At 35.6% G+C, this 21774-nt stretch overlaps 1 protein-coding gene across 6 annotated transcripts in view; it reads left to right on the top strand.

Moving 5' to 3' along the window:
* Positions 1 to 21774, top strand: part of LOC106080671 (uncharacterized) — a 176469-nt gene that overhangs the window by 141615 nt on the left and 13080 nt on the right. For 3 of the 6 annotated variants that reach the window (XM_059370604.1, XM_059370602.1, XM_059370603.1), the window contains exons 5-10: positions 7381 to 7465; positions 7575 to 7653; positions 8165 to 8191; positions 18267 to 18435; positions 18499 to 18657; positions 18936 to 19113. In XM_059370604.1, coding sequence (XP_059226587.1) covers positions 7381 to 7465; positions 7575 to 7653; positions 8165 to 8191; positions 18267 to 18435; positions 18499 to 18657; positions 18936 to 19113 — 697 coding nt within the window. The remainder of the gene's footprint in view (positions 1 to 7380; positions 7466 to 7574; positions 7654 to 8164; positions 8192 to 18266; positions 18436 to 18498; positions 18658 to 18935; positions 19114 to 21774) is intronic. The other 3 variants (XM_059370605.1, XM_059370607.1, XM_059370606.1) reach the window with 3 other exon arrangements.

Below are 21774 nucleotides of genomic sequence, written 5' to 3'. Positions count from 1 at the left end.
GTGTTGCCAAAAAGATAATCGCTAAATAATCACAAAAATTGTTTTATCAAGGATCAGTACACATTTATTGCCTAATCGCCACCAAGTTTTGCACATATGAAAATCTTTTCTGTTTCGTCCGACTTAAACAAATAAGACCATAGTAAAGGAGGCCCCTATCTTTGAGCTTCAAAATTTGAATCGGACAGCACTCATTGATATGTGAGAAGTTTGCCCCCTGTTCCTTATTGGAATGTTCGTGAGCAACTTTGCTTCTCCAATTATAGTTCCGAACTGGTTGTTCCCATATAAACATCTTTGATATATTTCATCAAATTCGGCTCCAATTTTTTACCAATCTCCCCAAACTATTTAATTTATTATGTGCAATTATAACACAAAAAAAACTATACCATAAAGTGTTTAAAATTGGTACAAATTGTTTTATTACTGAAGCATCAGATATTGATATAGCTCTCATTAGTATCACTCGATATAAATTTATAATTTGAACCTCTCAACACATAATCTGCACGGATTGTTTTGCTACCGATCTAAACACTATGTAGGGTAGATGTAGAAAATTATATTGTCGGCTCTGCCCGACTGTTGCTTTGCTTTCTTGTCTTTTTATATCCTCCATCATAAAGTGGGAGAATACTAACTTCGCCATTCTGTTTCTAACATGGTTTGTATACTCTCGATCGTAATAAAATTTAAGTCGAACTACAATAGATGTTTGTCCGTTTATCTGTCTAAATCACGCGAACTTTCAAAATGCTAACCGCATTATTCTCGATCGTAATGAAATTAAAGTCGAAACTAGACATGACTGCCTATCTGTCCGTCCATCCATCTCTCTGTCTAAATCATGCTAGCCGTTGTGGACAAATACTTCTTGCTTGGGATTGTAAATGGACCAATGTTTTGATATATTTCCCATTTAAAGCGATCTTCCGATATATCTTCTTGAGCCTATCAAGTTTGGGTGAAATCTTGTGCAATGACTTTAAATATCTGCACTTAATAACATTCGCATCGGTCTATTACATAATATAAATAGCTGCCTGATGAAAAACATTTTTATATTTTATATAAATGCGAATACAAAATGTGTAGCTTTATTTAAGTGCTTCTTTCGTTCGGTAAGACTTACAACGGAAAAGGAGACTTTTTTAAGGAGGATTTCACAAAAGTAATAGCAAGTCTCAAAAATATATGTATGAATTTGACTTAATATATAAAATTTTACGTTAAATGTAATAATTCAATAACCCTTCTTATTATAAATACTCTACAATTTTTAATTCAGATCCTAAATATTTAAATCTGTGACCATATCGTTGGACAATATTTACATTCGATTACTCCTTTGGATACATAGTATTTAAAAAAGTGTATTTGATGTCGTTTGTTTATGTTTGTCCTGTTGTTTAGTTTAAACCTTTCCATAATTTTTATGCAATTCTGGTTGTCTTCGTGTATGGTAATAAGGCTGACCATTTTTATATCAATCAATAACTCTTTCAGCGATAGAGCTTCCTTTGTGGTTTCAGCTAAATCGACAAAATCGCCATCGGTTGAAGATAACGTTACACATATTTATTTTCGGCATACACATGACCCAACGGCTCTCTATGTATTTGAAAAATGTACCGCATCAGAATAGAGAATTTGGTTGTTTTCTGGTACAAGCTGCAATTTCATGCTCATGCCCTTTAACTATCTTGTTATTCCTATTGTTGTTGTAACCACATTTTAATGTGGAGGTGGCGATCCTCGTCAAACTTCTGTAGGTTAGCAAGCCCGTTCCGGTCCAAAGGACCGATAGCGGGGGGAACAGAGTGGCCATTGGTTATTTAAAGGCGCCAACAACTCGCCTTGTCATATCGAGCATCATAGGCACTTAGTATTCGTGTAAGAGCCGGTGCCACCCGACCTCTCACTCTCCGCTCGTTACCACTGATTATCCGCGACTGCCGTTGCAGCTTCTCCGTATTTAGCATTCCACTATCCGCAACCTATCGACGCGCCCGGTAGCTCGCAGCTAAGCTTCTCGTGACTGCAAAGAACACCACAAAAATCGGACCTCACAGTTCCAGCTTGTGTGGGGCATACAGCTATCCCGTGCCGGGTTAATCATCTTGTAACTCTTGTAAGTTAGAACTCTATACAGTCCTTCTCATATGGGTTTGAGGTCTTTTGACCAATATGTTGACTACAGCCGCTATGTCTGGTCGGGAATTTATGGCTATATACAGTAAACAACCGATAAGTTTCTGATAATTCGTATTAGTAGTTAATAGCTTTTCCTTATTTGTAGACTTTCTATAAGATATATCTGTAGGAACAAAGGACGGTTTTGAGGTTTGTAGCACTTTTCGTTTATATATTGATTGTTATATGTTATATTCCTTTGTACAGTGCAATTTCTAAACCAAGATAATACTTTATTGGTCCAAGATCACGAATTTTGAATGATTCCCTAAATCTTTCTTAAGATTTTGTATTGTGCTCTCATCTTTGCATGCTTAAAGGATATCATCTACGTATATCAAAAAAAAATGTTTTCCATCCCTTCTAAATTTCTATAAAAACAAGGATCTTGTATAATCTGTTGGAATTTCAACTTTAACAAGGTGTCATTAACTGCTTTATTCCATGATCTGGCTGATTGTTTCAAACCGTAAATGGACTTTTTTAAAAGACATACCTTGTTTCCATTTTTAACATACTCTTCTGGCTGTTCCATGTAAAGTTGCTCTTGTAGATTGCAGTTGAAAAAAGCTGTTTTACAATCTTTGTGGTGAATCTTTAACTCCAACTTTCCACCAATAGCAAAGTGTACCCTTAAAGGTGTGAGCGATACCACTGGGACGCAATCTTCTCCATAATCGATGCCGTACTGTTGTGGTAAACCACGAGCTACAAGTCTTGCTTTGTATTCGGTTGTACCCTTTACCTCCTTCTTTTTGTACACCCATTTACAATACATTCGATGATATTACGGTCTTTTGGTCTATCAACTAATATTCATGTTGCGTTTTGCTTCATTGAATCGATTTCTTTTTCCATTGCAAATATTTGTCAAAAAGTTTACCTTTATTTTAACGTTGAGACCTTCTTAGTTCGATTTGTTATCGTTCATATCATCATCACTTGTTTCTATAATGCAATCGGACGGCTCGTTTAAATCAATGTTTTTTCCTTATCTGTTTCTTCATTTCTTGTCCGAGGTTTTGATGTCACTATCAAAATTTCTTTCACTTTCATCTTTTCTATTTTCTGTTACGAACAGTCCTTGAAATGTAAATTCCAATCATAGCCGCCAAAAATTTATTTAGCTGGCTTTTCTATTAATTTTGTTCTTTTTGATTTAGGTATATGAACAAAGCCCGACTCGCAAAGAATCGTAAGTGATGTAGTATTGGCACTTTGCCATAAAATTTTTCATATGATGTTGATGACATTGCTCTGATTATACAAAAGTTCTATGTTGGAAAAAAACTGCTGTGGAAACTGTTCTCCGCAAAATTATTTTGCCTCTGCTAGTAAACACCTGGTCATTTCTATTGTATCAGTGAACGGTTTTTTCGCTCCGCAACACCATTTTGTTTGGGACTATACCCTGGCGTTTACTGCGCTAAAATTTAGCGACTTCTTTATTCATATACTCTCTTGAAATACTTATTGATTTCATTCAGTACGACATTCCCTTATTACTTATGAAATAATCTTCATAAAAGTATTATGTATTCATTGAGACTTTTGTAGAGTTTCAAAAATGAAACCCTGAAAAATTTGTTTTTTAAACTGTGAAAAAAGAAAATAGAACCAGCCCTTAGTCCGAAACTGGTTTAAATTTGAAAGAGGTAGCTCTTTAGTTTACCTTTTACTTCAAGTTTAGCTACAACAAATAAATACAACAGTATCGACTCCAATCCTCTATCAGCGTTAAGGTGTATATTTCCACCTGGGTTTCGGGGGGACAAGAGGGCCACATTAATCTGTGTGTACTAAATCAAAAATTCCTTTGGAGCTGATTTAATTTTTCTTTGTGAACGTCACTCTTGTTGATTTTCCAACTTGACATATTTCACAGATTATATTTTGGTTGTTACATTTCTGCATTTTAGGATCTGGAACATTGTTACCTGGCGCAATAGTTTTAATTGCATCTATGCTCCTATGATAATTTGTAATTTGTGCCAATATATATGCTTTTTTTACATAAATCAACTGTGTTTAACCTTTCTTCATATTTGGATACTTACTGGCCAGATACTGATTCGGTTATCATTACTATTAAGTCATCTTTCTTTACTCAACAATTATTTTTCTGAAAATTAACTTCACAAAAATGTTCTTAAAATTTTTCATTGAAATGATGTCCATGTTGATGGTCGGTTCAAATGAAACATTCTCGAAGGTTATTGTGTTGTACTGGTTGTTATTGTTCATAAATTTCATTTTTGCTGTGTCTTTTTCACATGAAGTGACTGCATCCTTATTTGCAATAATTATGTCTCTATTTTGATCCTTATTTAAGCTCACAAATACACTCTCGTCATTGCAAAAGTACAAGAAGCCCCTGAGTCGATTATCCATTTATTGGTGGTGTTAGTCATCACAGCATGTAGAAGTCTTATGACATGTCAATTTTTGTATTCACATGAAATTGAAAATGTGTGTCAAAATTGTCAATTTACATACGAATTTACATACCTGTATGCTATTTTCTTGTGACATAACCTAAAAATTTGAGCAAAAGCTGATTTTTGTATGATTTTTGTATGCGTAAAAATTGTTAAAGTTGTTAATTTGGGGTTACTTTCAATTGACTGACGACTGATTTCTTTATGTTTTTGTCAGAAGGAATAGAGCACACTCTAATCGAAAAAATGTACATGTGCTATTTTGAAAAGAAGTTTTTCATATGTTCGTTTGTATCACACGATATGTACAACTCAACATGTGCTTAATTTCAAATGTCATAAGACAACTACATGCGGTGTAATAGAGCCTTAAGCAGAAGTTAACGTTTATTTTGTACGGGATTTTCTTCTTCCATAGTTGGTAGTTGGTACACTTCTTTTTTAGGTGTCCCTTTTTATGATAAAAGAAACGTTCAGACTTTACTTGCTGTAACCATTGCCTTTTGCACATCACCTTTTACGTCTGTTATGTTCTTCGATTAATTTCGATTCTGCATATGATATTTTTAGATCATTTCATCTTTACGGTATTGCAAGGCAGTAATCAAATTATTGTAGCTAGGAGGTAGACTGCTGAGCAACATCGCTATATTTCATTTTTCGCTTAATGTATTTTCACCTAAATTTCGAAGTTTTAAAACCAATCGTACGTCCCTCCAATGGGTTCATTAATGTCACCATTTTCTTCTAAACGATGACTGCAAATCAGCCGCATTACACATACCTTGTAGCTTCGACATTTAGTTTTGCAGATTCTGCCACATATCTGCCTCCCGTATCACACTGCCTTATGAGATGAAGTTGATCATCCTCAACGGACAATGATATATTGCCTTTTGCTATATTGTCTTTGCGCAGACAATCATCCTGTGGAGTTTAAGGTTTCGGTTTATTTACAACATCCCAGACTCAATGCTTTATGAGAACCATTTCCATTTTGAAATTGCATGTGAAATAGTTATCACTATTGAGTTCAGTAACTGATATTTTTGCTTCTGATGCTCTGGATTTTCAAATAGTTTTACGCTGACGTGGATTTATAGCTCTATTGCGGGTCTGGTCCCATAATCTGATGAAAAACAATTTGATATTTTGTACAAATGTGAATACAAAATATGTAGCTTTGTTTAAGTGCTTTTTTACTTCAGTAAGACTTAACACGGAAAAGAAGACTTTAAAGAGGATTACACAAAAGTAATAGCAAGTGTCAAAAACATATGATTATATATTAGGTAGACAGGCTTAATGTAAGTGGTGAATTAAGAATGTTACATGTAATAATTCAATACTGCCATGTGAACCTATCTTCCGATTATAATTCTTGCGCGCCTAGAGAGCTGAATTCTTATTCGATTAGGCTGAACATTTGCAAGACGACTTTTCCTATGACCTTGAAAATCGATGTCAAGTATGACCCAATCATATATAGCATCCGATGTGGCTGAAATATTGCACGATCGCTTCTCTTACAACCCCTAAGATCTACATATATTAAGTACAGGGTACACCAGAGAACTGATTAATTCGACTTTTGAAATCCGTGTCCACTCTTTGTAGCATGTCAGTCGGTATATTGGCAATGTCGTCACAAATGTTGTTCTTGAGGTGTACTAAGGTCCGTGGTCGATCGACATAAACAAGGGATTTCAAACAACCCCATAAAAAGAAATGGCACAAACTTAAATCTGGAGAGAGTGCCCCATACAAAAAATGGCACAGATTCAAATCTGGAGAGAGCGCCGGGCCATTGGAGATCGCAGACATTTTTCGATATTTTCCGGAGTTCTGACGGTCCGTTGAAGGCCATGTCTGGGTTTAGCGACACTTCCACACTCCCGAAATGAGTTATCCCACGCAGCAACAAGTGAGTGACCGTTTGAAAAGAAACTCTCGACGGCGAAGGCCTTCTGCTCCCTAGACCAGAGCATGATGGCAACGGACTGGAGAGAGAAACAAACTTGAGCACTTCCCCCTCCAAATGAACCCCATCTCGACCACCTGCCCGCTCAACTTACCGCCCGGGAGTTTTTTCAAATAAGTAATTTTCTCTGGCGCACCCTGTATAATTCGTATAACTATATATCCTCATATAGCTCCCACCGATCTCCCGATTCTACTTATTGAGCCTCTAGAGGGCGCAGTTCTGTTTCGATTTGGCTAAAATTTTGCAAGATGATTTCTTGTTATGACCTCACACTCGATTTTTTGGTTTCTGCCTGCAAAGAGAGAACGCGTGTACAAAATTCTGCGCAGCCGAACTAACACGTTTTCGCTTGTCTGTTCTATTTGGAAAGCTGGCAGATTCGCTAGACAATAAAATACTCTTTTGCCACTAAATGCATTTTTAATGTTGACTAAGACTCTTTTGGGGAATGTCATTCAGATGGGACGATGGCACAGTGTGTTTTCTATTTTCTATTCACAATCGGCAATAATCGACAAGCCACGGCAACCCGCTTTGTTAGTTTTTTATAAATTAGATATTGGGTAGGACAACTAAAACACGCTTAGTGCTATTTTTTTTTTACCGTTGAACTGAACTGCGTTCGCTTATTCTTGTAGGATTTCATTGAAACCCCTATACTCTACAGATGACAGACCTATGTTATATACGACCGACCAACTACTACTGCGTTTTTATAATTCCCTTACTTATTTTTCTTTCTTTTGCTTTGCTTTCTTACAGTCCGTGATGGTGACACAGTGAAACACTATCGTATCAGGCAACTGGACGAAGGCGGTTTCTTTATTGCAAGACGCACAACATTCAGGTACGTCCATTTCCATCAATTCGTATTTCGTAGTTACCAGCAATTGAACAATCACGAAAGTTTAATTCCAACGTATATTTATTGTTACTGATAATCGCAATTATTACAGAACACTCCAAGAACTGGTGGAACACTATTCCAAGGACTCTGACGGTCTATGTGTCAACCTTTGCAAACCATGTGTACAGGTAAGGCCACTTACGTGCTCTCAATATACGGTGTTGCTTCTTCTATATCTAAAATATCTTAGGCTTAATGCTATTTTGGTCTATGCGTCACATATGTATTTCATCGCAAGAAAAATTTCTTTGAAGTTCCAACGATAATTGCAGTAGTGGAGATATATGGACATTCAAACTTTAAAGATCACTTTCCAACTCAATAAGTGAAAGATGACGTATGGACCAGCATAGTACTAGCCGACGATGTATCAATTATAAGCGTCGTTTCCATTTCTTTTGTTTTTGCATCGCATTTTACAAGATTTTAAAAAACTAAAATACTGATTTCGTTTGAGCCAATTGAGAATGTTTTTTCGCCAAAGTAAAAAATGATACCGTCATACGTACCTGTCTATTTTCATTAATTTTCATGAACGATGGTTTTACTAACAACATTTTACTAACACAATTATTATTGTTATTATTATCATTATTGTTTTCACTAAAAAATATTTACGACACAATTAAAAAACTAAAGACCAGTCAATTTGCGGGTATATTTGAGGTAGGATTGTTACTAAAAAATCTTTTATTGTTATTTCATTGTCGTTGTATTCGCATTGTAATTTTTTGATCTAACATAAATACAGTCTTCAATCCACTGAATCCAACACAGCTATTCGTTTCCATTTCCATGCTATACCACCTTCATACACCAGTCATCAGTACATTCTTGTAAAATATGTGCCCATTCTCTGGATAATTGTACCTTAGCTTGCTATCCATCCCCATAGATGTCACCAAAAAAAAATATTTTTTTCTCAGCTCATGAATAGCACCGCCTGCCACAATGAACTAAATTGTCAATTATTCGAAGGTGGTTTTACATGATTCCAAAAATGTTTCGGGCCCTAATTTGCCCGTTTTACCTACCTTTTAATAAGTTTGCGGTTAGAAGTAAATTGGTTAATGTGCACAAAATTATAGCTAAAGTAAAAAATAGCTAAAAGAAGCCCCAATAAGAAAAATGCATCAATCCGACAAAGAATTTGTCGAACGAAAATGTCATGAATACTAAAATTCTCGCGGGAAGTGCGTTTGAAAATGTCAATTCAGCACCCAAAATGTATAAACAAATCCTTTATCTTTGTCCTTTATCTGATACGTCTCATTTGAAGCGAATAAAATATACAAAACAAGTAAAAAGGCGTTACTTGGATACCCACCACCTCGGGTATATATGTAAACCACCTTTCGTCAAAATCCGGTGAAAAATTCATACCTTATGCCCAATAGCAGCTATATCGAAATATGTTCCGATTTGGACCAAATACTAATAAATACAAGTAATTGTTCAATTGTGTTAACAAAATATTGGTAAATGGGGCCAAGACTTTAAATCCAGATATGGGACTATATGGAAACTATATTCAAATCTGTACCGATCATGGCCAAATTGAAGAAGGATGTCGAAGGGCCTAACATAACTCACTGTCCCAAATTTCGGCGACATCGGACAATAAATGCGCCTTTTAAGCCCCAAAGCCTTAATTCGAGAGATCGTTCTATATGGCAGCTATATCCAAATCTGGATCGATCTGTGCCATATTCCAGAAGTATGTCGAAGGGCTTAACTTAGCTCACTGTCCCAAATTTCGGCGACATCGGACAATAAATGCGCCTTTTATGGACCCAAAACCATAAATCGAGAGATCGGTCTATATGACAGCTATATCCAAATCTAAATCGATCTGGGCCAAATTGACGAAGGATGTCAAGGGTCTTAACGCAACTCACTGTCCCAAATTTTGGCAAAGTCGGATAATATATGTGGCTTTTATGGGCCTAAGACCCTAAATCGGCGGATCGGTCTATATGGCAGCTTTATCCAAATCTGTACCGATCTGAGCCGAATTGAGGAAGGATGTCGAAGGGCTTAACACAACTCACTGTACCAAATTTGAGCAAAATCGGATAATAAATGCGCCTTTTATGGCCCAAAACATTTAATCGAGAGATCGGTCTATATGGCAGCTATATCCAAATCTGGACCGATCTGTGCTATATTGCAGAAGTATGTCGAAGGACTTAACTTAGCTCATTGTCCCAAATTTCGGCGACATCGGACAATAAATGCGCCTTTTATGGGCCCAAAACCATAAATCGAGAGATCGGTCTATATGGCAGCTTTATCCAAATCTGGACCGATCTGTGCTATATTGCAGAAGTATGTCGAAGGGCTTAACTTAGCTCACTGTCCCAAATTTCGGCGACATCGGACAATAAATGCGCCTTTTATGGACCCAAAACCATAAATCGAGAGATCGGTCTATATGGCAGCTATATCCAAATCTGGACCGATATGAGCCGAATTGAGGACTGATATCGAAGGGCCTAACACAATTCACTGTCCCAAATTTCAGCAAAATCGAATAATAAATGTGGCTTATATGGGCCTAAGACCCTAAATTGGCGGATCGGTCTATATGGGGGCTATATTAAGATATAGTCCGAAATAGCCCATTTTCGAAGTTAACCTGCTTGTGGACAAAAAAAAAGAATCTGAGAAGGACAATTGTTTGAGCCAAAACAATTTTTTAAAATATAAGGGCCATGAGTAAAGATACACATTTCCCGGCCTTTTTCATTTCCCACAAAATAGGGCAGTAATCAAATGTCGACATAGTAAGAGGAATGTCAAGCTATGACAAATCGTCATCGGAAAACGCGTAGCAGATACACTGCCACTCACTTGAATAGAACATAGTCAATTAATACACTAATCTTAAGTATATTGTTGATTTTTTTTAATTATTTTTTCTTTTTTTCAAAATAATATAAAAAAAATCTGTTCTCTCTTTAATATAAGTAAGGGTAATGTAACAAAAACAAAACAAAGTCGTTAATTGAAGTAAAATTTTTGGATCATTTGAAAATATCGTCCTAGTTTAAATTAGTATAGATTCCATTGCAGGCTAAAGACCATTTCGTTCAATGCTTTCTATTCAATGAATAGCACAGCAAAAAAGAACATTAAAAGCAAGGTAAAATGTTAAGACCAAGACAAGTCCAATATTATTTTTATAGTATTCTAAATTAAGTACGAAGTGTTTTTAACATATTTCATAAGTGGTACCTTTATCCTGTTTAAGGATCCATTGCGTTATCTTTTTTGATTTGAAATCTTGCAACTTCCTTAGAAAATCGCCTTTTTTGCTGAATCAGGATTATTTTTTCCATCAAAAGGGGTTTTAAAGAAGACGGGGTGTCCGACATGAAAAATGTACGTGTCAACAATCCCTATCCTTTTTCTAAAGGGTGAATTTGTAGCTATTATCTTTTTGGCAACACTGGTTTAAACAGCTCACGCACGTTTCATGTTTTCCTTCACTGTCAAACATCTTCAGTTTGGTCTATAATTTAACCATGAATCGTCTTACAAACGAACAACGATTGCAAATTATTGAATTTTAACAAAATGCGTGCTCTGTTCAGAAAGTTCATTGCGCGCTTCTTCCATTTTACGGCTAAGCTCAATGGGTACTTAAATACATTGTAAGAGCTACCAATGCATTCAGAAAAGTCACAGTTTGGTGCGGTTTATGTGCTGGTGGCATCATTGGACCATACCATACGTAACTGTGAATGATGGGCGCTACCGTGGGATGATATCCAACTTATTTTTGCCCAAAATGTAAAAGCTTGACATGCATGACATGTGGTTTCAACAAGACGGTGCCACATGCTACACAGCACGCTTAACAATTAACTTATTGAGAGGCGAGTTCGGTGAGCATTTTATTTCACTTTCGGGTTCGGTCAATTGGCCGCCTAGATCGTGAGATTAAACGCCTTTAGGCTATTTTTTGTGAAGCTATATTAAAGCTCATGTCTACGCAGACAAGCCCGCTTCAATTGACGCATTGGAAGACAACATTGAAGCATTTATTCGTGAGAAACCGGTCGAAATGTTGGAAAGAGTATGCCAAAATTGGACTAAGCGGATGGACCATTTGAGGCGCATTCGAGGTCAACATTTGCATGAAATATCTTCAAACATTAAATTATATGGATCGTACTATTGATTCAAATAAAGATTTCCTGCATTTTTCTGAATTTTTGAAACATTTTCCTATAGCTCCTGAAAAATCACCCTTTATAATATGAAATCCGGAGAACATGGTAGTCACCTCAATATCTCAACATTTTGGTGTTAAATCCAAGATTTGAGAACTAAAGCCATATGCAAAGAATCATTGTCGTGCTGAAATTTCCACCCCAAGTCTCCGAAAATGTGTTTGAGTAAAAGAAAGTCCTTCTCTAGAGCCACATATATGCTGCCGCGTTTAATTTTGATGTTAGAAATAGAGTTCAACAGCCCAAAAAATGTTATGGTTCCTCACAACATGGCAATACCTTATTGACTATGGAAAAATTCGAAGGCGATAACAGCAAAGATGTTCTAGGGGAGATTTATCACATATCCACTTCCGTTTCAAATGCGACGCATCAGAAAAAACATTTCGCTGTCCATACACATAAATGTATGCTAAAATGATGCTTGATTACAGCAGCTAAATGAAGGATATTTAAGGTCTGTCTAAGAACAGTGCTGTTGTCGGCATTAGAAAACGCACTTTCGGCACGAATTTTGGCACAAATGTCACAATAAAAATGTTTTCAATTAAAATATTAATTGATTCAATAATTTTGTTTATTTGTAACGTAAAACGTTTTATATGAATAATGTAATTGAATATTTTATATTTTTTGAATAAACATGAATAATTTTAGGTCATGTCGGTAGCTAGACCTAAACCCGGAACGCTGCTGCTTCTTTTGTAATCCGGGAAACAATATTTTATGCTGCATTTTCGTAGAAACCTCCGGAGTTGTTTGTGTCTAAGGAGTGATCATAGACCCAAACATAAACCTTAAATTCCAATTCCAGGAGTTTTACATATGTGAACCATATTGCATCCAAATCGAGGGTGCACCTTATACAGCGCGCTTTCCGCAAACATTTGAATATTTTCAATTAAATTATTAATTGGTCTAATTAAACAATTACAGTTGGAACTCGATTATGCGGGAGTCAATTATTCGGTAACCTACATTATCCGGGTAGAAAATATATTTTTGTCAATTATCCGTGATTACCTCTATTATCCGGGAGTAAAAGTACATTTTTCAACTAGAAATTTGCACATTTTCCCACGCATTAAGGAACGGAGGGCAAACTTCTCACATTTCAATGTGTGATTCAAGTTTAAGCTCAATTAGCCTTTTTTAGACAAATTCGAACTGCGTACCCTAGTGCGACACCCCTTTGGGCAGAATTTTTTACATGGCTGTTATCTCACAAATGTCGCCTGCATTAGAAGAGGATAACCACCGCCGCAATTTTGCTAATGTTCTCACCAGGATTCGAAGAAGGGCGTTCAGCGTCATAGCGAACATGCTATCCTCTAAGCTACGGTGGCTCCAGTTTATCGATTACATTTTAAAAATGAAACAAAACGAAACTGGAAATTTTCTGTAGTATGGAGTTTTAAATTGAATTTCGGTACGTCACATAAAGAAAACACTTTGTTCCATTGAAAATGCCTGAAAATTTGTTAGTTCCGTTAGCTAATTGCAAATTTCAATCAATCAATTCAATAATTTTTTTAATTGAATATGCAATTTTTTTAATTGAATTTTTTTAATCAACTTTATCAAAAACTGTGATTTATGTTATCATGTTCGTGATAGAATCAGTTTCAGTTAAAAAGTTAATTGGATCAATTAATTTCGTGATTGAAATCGACTATTATTTTTTTCTGTGTATTATGTATATAAGTTGGTACTATTTAAATTAGCGAAATATTTTACTTGAATTTAATATTATGTTTTTAATTTGTTGTATTATACATAGTTGTACAAAAAGGGAATACAGTTAAATACTTTGGTTTGATATAAGACAAGATACAATAGGATATATGAATTTATAATTTACTCACTCTTTCAGCTATAATTTTGAGGAAAAAATTAAAATTTGTACAATAATTGAGGGGGTTGCTATTCAAGTGAACGGCAGTCCAATTTCATCTGATTGGCATATACGATATTCCGCCTTCAATTTAGTTATTTGTGAGTCGATCACTACAATATTTTAGCCACCCACAATCAAGGCTGCCAGATTGATTTTGTGAAAATCAGCACTTTTGAATAAAAACAAGTAAAAGCGTGCTAAGTTCTGCCGGGCCGAATTCTTGGAACCCACCACCATGGATTCTGCTAAAAATTTATTCAAAATAAATTTTGTTGAAAGGCATAATTTTAATCTACATACCAAACTTCTGTCAAACTGGCAAAAATTGAAGCTACTAGGAACGAAACAAGGATGATCGAGAGTCCAGTTAACACGGGAGCAATATCAGGGTAAAGACTGATTTGCACCGTACTTGACGCAGTTGTTAGAAGTCATAACGGAACACCACATGCAAAATTTCAGACAAATGGGACAAAAATTGCGGCTTGTAACGACTCAAGAAATCAAATCGGGAGATCGGTTTGTATGGGCGCTATATCAGGTTATAGACCGATTTGGATCGTACTTGGCACAGTTGTTGGAAGTCATAACAGATTACTACATGCAAAATTTCAGCCAAATCGCATACAAAATGCGACTACCAGAGGCTCAAGAAGTCAAATCGGGAGATCGGTTTATATGGGAGCTATATCTAAATCTGAATCGATATGACCCATTTGCAATCCCCAACGACCTACATCGATATTAAGTATCTGTGCAAAACTTAAGCGGCTAGCTCTACGCGTTCGACCGCTGTTGTGATTTCGACAGACGGACGGACGGACATTACTAGATCGACTCAGAACGTCGAGACGATCAAGAATATATATACTTTATGAGGTGTTAGACAAATATTTCGAGGTGTTACAAACGGAATGTCTAGATAAGTATAACCCCATCCTATGGTGATGGGTATAAAAATCGGAACTTTGATTTTAAGAATAAAATGCGTAGTAAATATATTTGTAAGACGAGAATAATACGCCAAATGTATGCCACTATGACTGCGTACAATATTTATTTCATTTCATTCTTCAATGAATTTGAAATAAAATCTATCTACAATGCAGCTGTATCCAAATTTCTTCCGATTCCGTATACGGGTCAAAAGTAGTTTTCATCCAGGTCAAGAAGTTGTATCGTTGATATCAGTATTGATGCCAACTAATGGTAGGTTAGGTTAGTTTGGAAGAGGATGACGCCAAAATATGTGTCTTAACGTCCGCGTAGGCCATCATGTGAGCCATTGTGATTCCTCGTGAACTCTTCTGAAGGAGACAGGTTTCAATGCACTTTCTCGTACCATTTTGCCGCTTTAATAAGGCCTAGTATTTGACTGGGTTTACACAAATTGCTGAAAAATTGGCAAATCTGGCAGTTCAATCCACAGTATTGATTTCAAGAATCAAAGTCCATACTTCTCGTTAACATCTGCTCTCATATTAATATTTTTCGAAATTTTATAATTAAGAGCAACATTTCTGACGAAAAAAAATCCTTTTTTTTTATTCAATCTAAATATTTTTAATTTGGACGTGTGGTGTTAAAGCGAAATAAAACGCATATAATCTAATGATCTAGCCGGAATTAAGCTTCATTACAAGGATTGGCATTATGATTCGGCCAAGTAGCTGATTCGTACACTTAGAAAAATAAAAATCGGTTTCAATCACGAAATTAATTGATTCGATCAATTTTATAATTGAAATTGGAAAAACCGTGGGGGTTTTCCAAAAAAACCTCGGGTATCGGTATCCTATAGATTTGTTGTTGTTATCGTAGAAGTGTGTTGTGCACTAAGGCGGCAGCCCTTGGCCGATGAAGAACTCCATGGGGTTAATTCGGCACGGTATTGCTATAGATTTGTCAAAATGTGGGACGTATGCGTCTTTTAAATCTCCTTCCCTTTGTAATGTAGGGGATAAAGTAAGCTTTATTTGAATCAATTAATTATGGTATTAAATCAAATAATTTTTTGATTGAAAACAATTTTATTTTCAATTAAATTTTTAATTGATTTTTTTTGCGATTTTTTTTTTTTTTTGTATAAATTTCGCCCGAGACCGGAGATGTTGTTCGGTAGCTTTTTTTGAAATGAGATTCAAACACGTAAAATACCCCGTCATAAAATTATGGATGAATAACTTCCAGAATTTCTATATCCAAATCTATAGTTTCGAAGAACGAAACGTAAATTATTATTAAAAATCTATTCTCAACCTCGCCGTTCGTTAGCCATTCCATATTTCCGAATGAGTATTGTGGATTTTCTTTGTACCGCGCATCAAACTATAACACCAATGTATGCCTGACAACTGTACCCAATACATGACACACTGTTTAAAAATTCAGGGAAATTTGTTCAATTAAAAATTAAAAGTCATTCGAGATTGAATTTGAAATGTTTTTCATTTAAAAGTACGACTAAGATTTCGCCCTTTTCTTATAAAAAATATAATTGAATCGAAAATTTTTATAAGTGAATTTGAATTTTAAAATTTACATAAGAATATAATCTTAGGCCATATCATCAAAAATTAATTTTGGAACTAGATTTTTTAAAAACAAACAAAAAAAAATTGAAAAATTGAGATTCCATAGCAGGATATTGGCCGGATTTAGTCCATAGTTTAATGCTTTCTATTCAAAGAAGAGAATGCTTTCTATTCAAAAAACCTTTAAAATCAGCAAAAGTATGTTTGCCTAGCTATCCGTAGCGCGATTTCAATTTCGAACAAGAAATATCATCAGCGGGCTATGTCAAATGGATCATGGTGCTTTACATACCATCCCAACTAGAGTAGGTTGTAAATTATTTTTTAATAAAAATTATTTGAAAAGACTTTATTGGATTTTTTTTCAATAAAATTTTTCAAAAACGATAATTGATATGATCATATTCGGGATTGAAAAAAAATTCAATCATAAAATTTATCGAATCAATTAATTTCATGATTGAAACCGATTTTAGTTTTTATATCTTTAGGAGTGATGAAAAACTTCGCTTTAAACTCAATAAGGTCAGTATTCTTGTAAAGCTCTCCTAAACACAGGTCTCCCTATTTGACTTTTTGATAAAACTGGAGGATGCAATTCTTACCCTCTGTAATTGATATTTTATATGACGTATACCCTCGTCGGTAAAACAATGAGAAAATAAATCTTACCCAATTTGGTTTTAGGCTTCTGCTTATAAATGTAAATTTACAAAGAATAAACAAGATCCACACATATATGGATACAGGCATATTATATTCGGACCAGCATTCCTTGGGGAGCTTTTACTTTTTGACTGGTTTAAAGCCGCATTAATTAGCGTATTTTTTACACCCATACTAAACACCCCGATATCTGAGCTTGGTAATGAGCTCGGATTACAATGCGAGAAACGTGGGTTCAATTTCCCTAGAGGTTTTGGCCTGTCTCTACTGTAGTGTCACAATGGACTGCGACATTTCTATCCACGATAACTTTACCAACATGACTATATTTAAATCAAAATTATTGAGCATTTATCACAATGATAATTTCTGGCTACATTTACATATTTCCGCAGTACAATGCTGGATTACGTCCGTCTTTTTTGATCTAATGATTAACGCTATTTGATTTGATTTTAGACAAATAAAATGTACCAAATATATGTGTCTAATGTGAATACAAAATCAAGAATTAACAATTTAGACATATTTTGGGCGAAATGACAAAACAAGCTGGGCCAAATATTTGACTAATTTGAAAGTCAGTCAGCAGACATTGTTTGCTTTTTAGAGCGGACTCTTTTATGAGTGTTGTAATAAAAGCATTTGAGTTGCTTCTTGGATCACGATTGTCTGTCTGCCAAGACTGTTTTTACAAAGAATTTAGACGCTCTACATACCCGCAACTAGGGAGTAGAGAGCTAATGGGTTAGTTGAAAATTACCCGATTCAGATCAACGAATAATTCTCTTGAGTTCAATACAATGAATTTTATTTCTATTTTTATTTATTTACCTAAATGCAAATATTGTAGTTAATAGACTATGGATATAAGATATATAGTATTCGCTACTTAGATCATCAGCTAATATTTTTTCACATAACTAAATATGTTAGTCCAGACTCTGCACTCTAAAGAGGGTAACCCAACACACACTTTACCAATAATATTACCCAGAGGGTGTATGAAGAATTAAACAATAATCTATTGCATCTGAATATTTTTAATTAAAACTACTAACTTGAAAATATGCCAACCGATGCAAAAAAATGATTAATTTTTTTAATTTTAGTAATTTCCCAGTTCATTTCTTTAATTGAAACGTCAAACAATTTGAACCCCTTAACCATTGTAGAAATGTCATCGCTTCAACTAAATTTAATGAAATTTCAAATCCCCTTATCTGAATGTTGTGCACTTCATCATTGCATAACTTTTCCGACTTTATTTACTAGGCCCATGCATTAAGTCGAACCAGAAAACACGCAAATCAAAATCCACAAAAATGCACAAAACTTCGCTGACTATATTGATGCCACTGAACAATGCACTTCTTAACATTTTTGTATTCTAATGTTTTATTTAGATTGAGAAACCTGTCACCGAAGGACTGTCTCATCGAACTCGAGATCAATGGGAAATTGACAGAACATCATTGAAATTTGTGCGAAAATTAGGTTCCGGTCAATTTGGCGAAGTATGGGAGGGCTTGTGGAACAACACCACTTCCGTGGCCATTAAGACTCTTAAATCAGGTAGATAACATTCACTTCTGGTTTTTCGGATCAATAATTGTAACCGCGTTTCTTATCCCCCAGGCACAATGGATCCAAAAGACTTTTTAGCTGAAGCTCAAATAATGAAGAAACTCCGGCACAATAAACTCATACAATTATATGCTGTTTGTACAGTTGAAGAACCCATTTATATTATAACTGAACTGATGAAGCATGGTTCGTTGCTGGAGTTCCTGCAAGGTAAGATTATAAAGTGCACTAATTAAATTTTCAGATCACTTCTCACCTCAACTCAATTGGAAGAGCCCACGTCTTCGTCAAAGAAAATACATTTAGCTTTCATGCTTTTGCGTCTCATATGGCCGGAACTTATCAATCGGACAAGAAAGGAATTCGTTCCGTTTTCAACTATGAATTCGCTCGTTTGCCTTAAAAGGGATTCTTAGGCACATACCCCATCATTTCACCGCATTCCATAGTCATTGCATAATTGAGTCAGCATAATTTCATTTTTTCAGCTATTGCAGGTAAAGGACGCAGCCTTAAAATGCCGGTGCTGATTGATATGGCAGCGCAAATTGCTGCTGGTATGGCTTACCTAGAATCCCAGAACTATATTCACAGAGACTTGGCTGCCCGCAATGTTTTGGTGGGTGATAATAACATCGTTAAAATTGCTGATTTTGGTTTGGCAAGGTAAGTCTTTGTATTCAACCCTAATAGTTGTTACCCAGAGTTTCTATCGCATTATTATGATTAAAATTCGAAATCAACATAATAGCCAACAATTTAAACTGAAAGAAAAGTATTGTTAGTCAAACAATCCCATATGGTATGAAAACAATGCCGCCTGACATAGCTTACATTTCAAACGATAAGTACCATTTGGTATTATATTCATTTCCAAACAGGTATTGTTTTTAATACTAGACTGTTATTGGCTTTGGACTAAACCCAGATTGTTTCAATGATTCCTTGAAGTGGCAATTGTATGAACACATCACACACACGCCGATTATCTTTCAACAATTAATATACTTGATCAAGTTATCTGATATAGACATTTTCCCTGTAGTTCTGTACAATATATACATTTTCACATCAAAAATACGCGCTACGCATAGAAATAATGTTAAATAACATTTTATTAAATTAAAACGCTCGCTTTATAATGGCGATAATATTTTAAGTATAAAACTAAATAAAACTTTTGCCGCGATAACAAGACTATAAACGAGAAGCCGTCTGACATTGAATTTATACCTACCATATTGACAAAGTACCGTTTTTTCTATCAGTGTACCAATGGAGGCCACCGTAGCGAGAGGTTAGCATGTCCGCCTCTGACGCTGAACGCTTGAGTTCGGATCCTGGCGAGAACCTTTTTAAAAAAATTTCAGCGGTGTTTTCCTCTCCTAATGCTGGCATTTGTGAGTTTCTATGCCAAGCATAGAAGCCATGTAAAAATGTATCCCCACCGAGCACGCCTTTCGGACTCGACTATAAAACGGTGGCTCCTTATCATTGAGTTGGAGACCACCGTACCGCAGAGGTTAGCATGTCCGCCTATGACCTAATGAATTAGGTCCTAAATAAAAATGAAATAAAACTCAAAAAGTAGAGAAACATTTAGTATGTTCCAAGATTTCGAACCTAGTTTTTATTTTAGGGTTAAAAATTAAGTAAGTCCCCGAAATTATTTCCAAATATTTTTGACTTATTTCACTATCCCAAAATGTATAGGATTTTTTTCACTTTTTCTTTGTGGGTTATTTCATTGGGGTTTATTTCGTATAGCCTGTGAATGTGCAATCCCATGGCAGCCGCCTTAGGAGAATTGGGACGGGTCCCAAACCTGTCACGGGTTAGGTCCTCCGGTGATAGGGACTGATCCCAGTTTTCGTCCCCTTACATGGAATAAACCTATCTCTTTTATAAGGGTTTGTCGCTCGAATGACGAATTGCCACCATTCTAACACCGTAGGGTAGGTCCTGGAACAGTTCGAAAAGAATGAGTACACTTTGCAAGTATTTGTAAGGGAGATCACATTAGTAAGCAAATATAATTAACGGATAAGCAATTTTTACAATAACTAAGCGACTTTTTAAAAAATAATTAAGAATCATAAGTTATGACAATTGAAAATTTTCATTCCCTGTATGATATGTCCCGTGACAGGTAACTAATTCTCCAGTTTAGTGCCGATATATTTGGGGCAATTGATTACACATTTCCCGTAGGGCGGTTATACACCGGTATGATCTGGTGAAGTGATAGGCATAGGCAAGGGCCGCCGCCTCAGTGTAAAACACACTGCTTCAATAACAATAACCTCTTTTTTACAATTTTCATGTTTCAAAAGATGATGAGGAAATGTTCATTCGATAATAAAAATTCCATCTGTATTAGATAATATCGAGCCCTTTCGGCAAAAATGGTATAAGCGCAATTTTTCGATTTTTTTGATGAATCTCAATAGAGAATACTTGATTACGTTACTTTTCCAAATATCGGAGCTGTACTATGAGCCGTTATGAAATGAGAGCGAAATTATCAAGATCGAATAAACTAGCACAAAACGTGTGTTTAACATAAATTATACAATAGAATTTCTGCTTATGTTTATAAATGTAAACAGGGGAAAGTAAGGGAAATAATACCTTATACATACAATATAAGTTTAAATTGGACGATATTACACGAACCTTTACCAATTTTGATAATCTTTCTCGGAGGTGTTCAGAAAGGTGATGCAGTGGCTACGACCTTATAAGTGGCAAATGAAAGCGCGATAAGTTCGGCAGGGCCGAATCATATTTACCCACCATCATGGATCGCCTTTGACCCTTTTTTTAATGAAATTTTTAAATATATAGGAGATACATCTACAGATACAGATGGGCCACGTTTAAAATCTCAGCCAAATAATTGCGCCTCTAGAAGCTCAAGAAGTCAAATCTGAAGATATATTTATATGGCGCTATGAACCGATTTGTACCATACTTGGCACAGTCGTTGGAAATCAAAACAAAACACCTCATGGAAAATTTCAGCCAAGAAATTGCGCCCTCTAGATGCTCAAGAAGTCAAGATCCAAGATCGGTTCATATGGCAGCTATACTAGATTATGAACCAATTTTGTCAATTCTTGGGACAGTTACTGCAAGTCAAAGCAAAATACCTCATGCAAAATTTCAGCCAAGTCAATTCAAGATCCGAGATCGGTTTATATGACAGCTTTATCAGGTAATGAACCGATTTGGACCATTCTTGGCACAATTATTGGGCGGTTAAGAATTGCGCCCTCTAGAAGCTTAAGAAGTCAATATCCGACATCGGTTTATACACTGAAAGGA

This window comes from Stomoxys calcitrans, chromosome 5 (genome assembly GCF_963082655.1).
Source record: "Stomoxys calcitrans chromosome 5, idStoCalc2.1, whole genome shotgun sequence".
NCBI lineage: Eukaryota > Metazoa > Arthropoda > Insecta > Diptera > Muscidae > Stomoxys > Stomoxys calcitrans.
The sequence above is the reverse complement of the archived record's forward strand: the minus strand, read 5'-3'. Positions and strand labels throughout refer to the sequence as shown.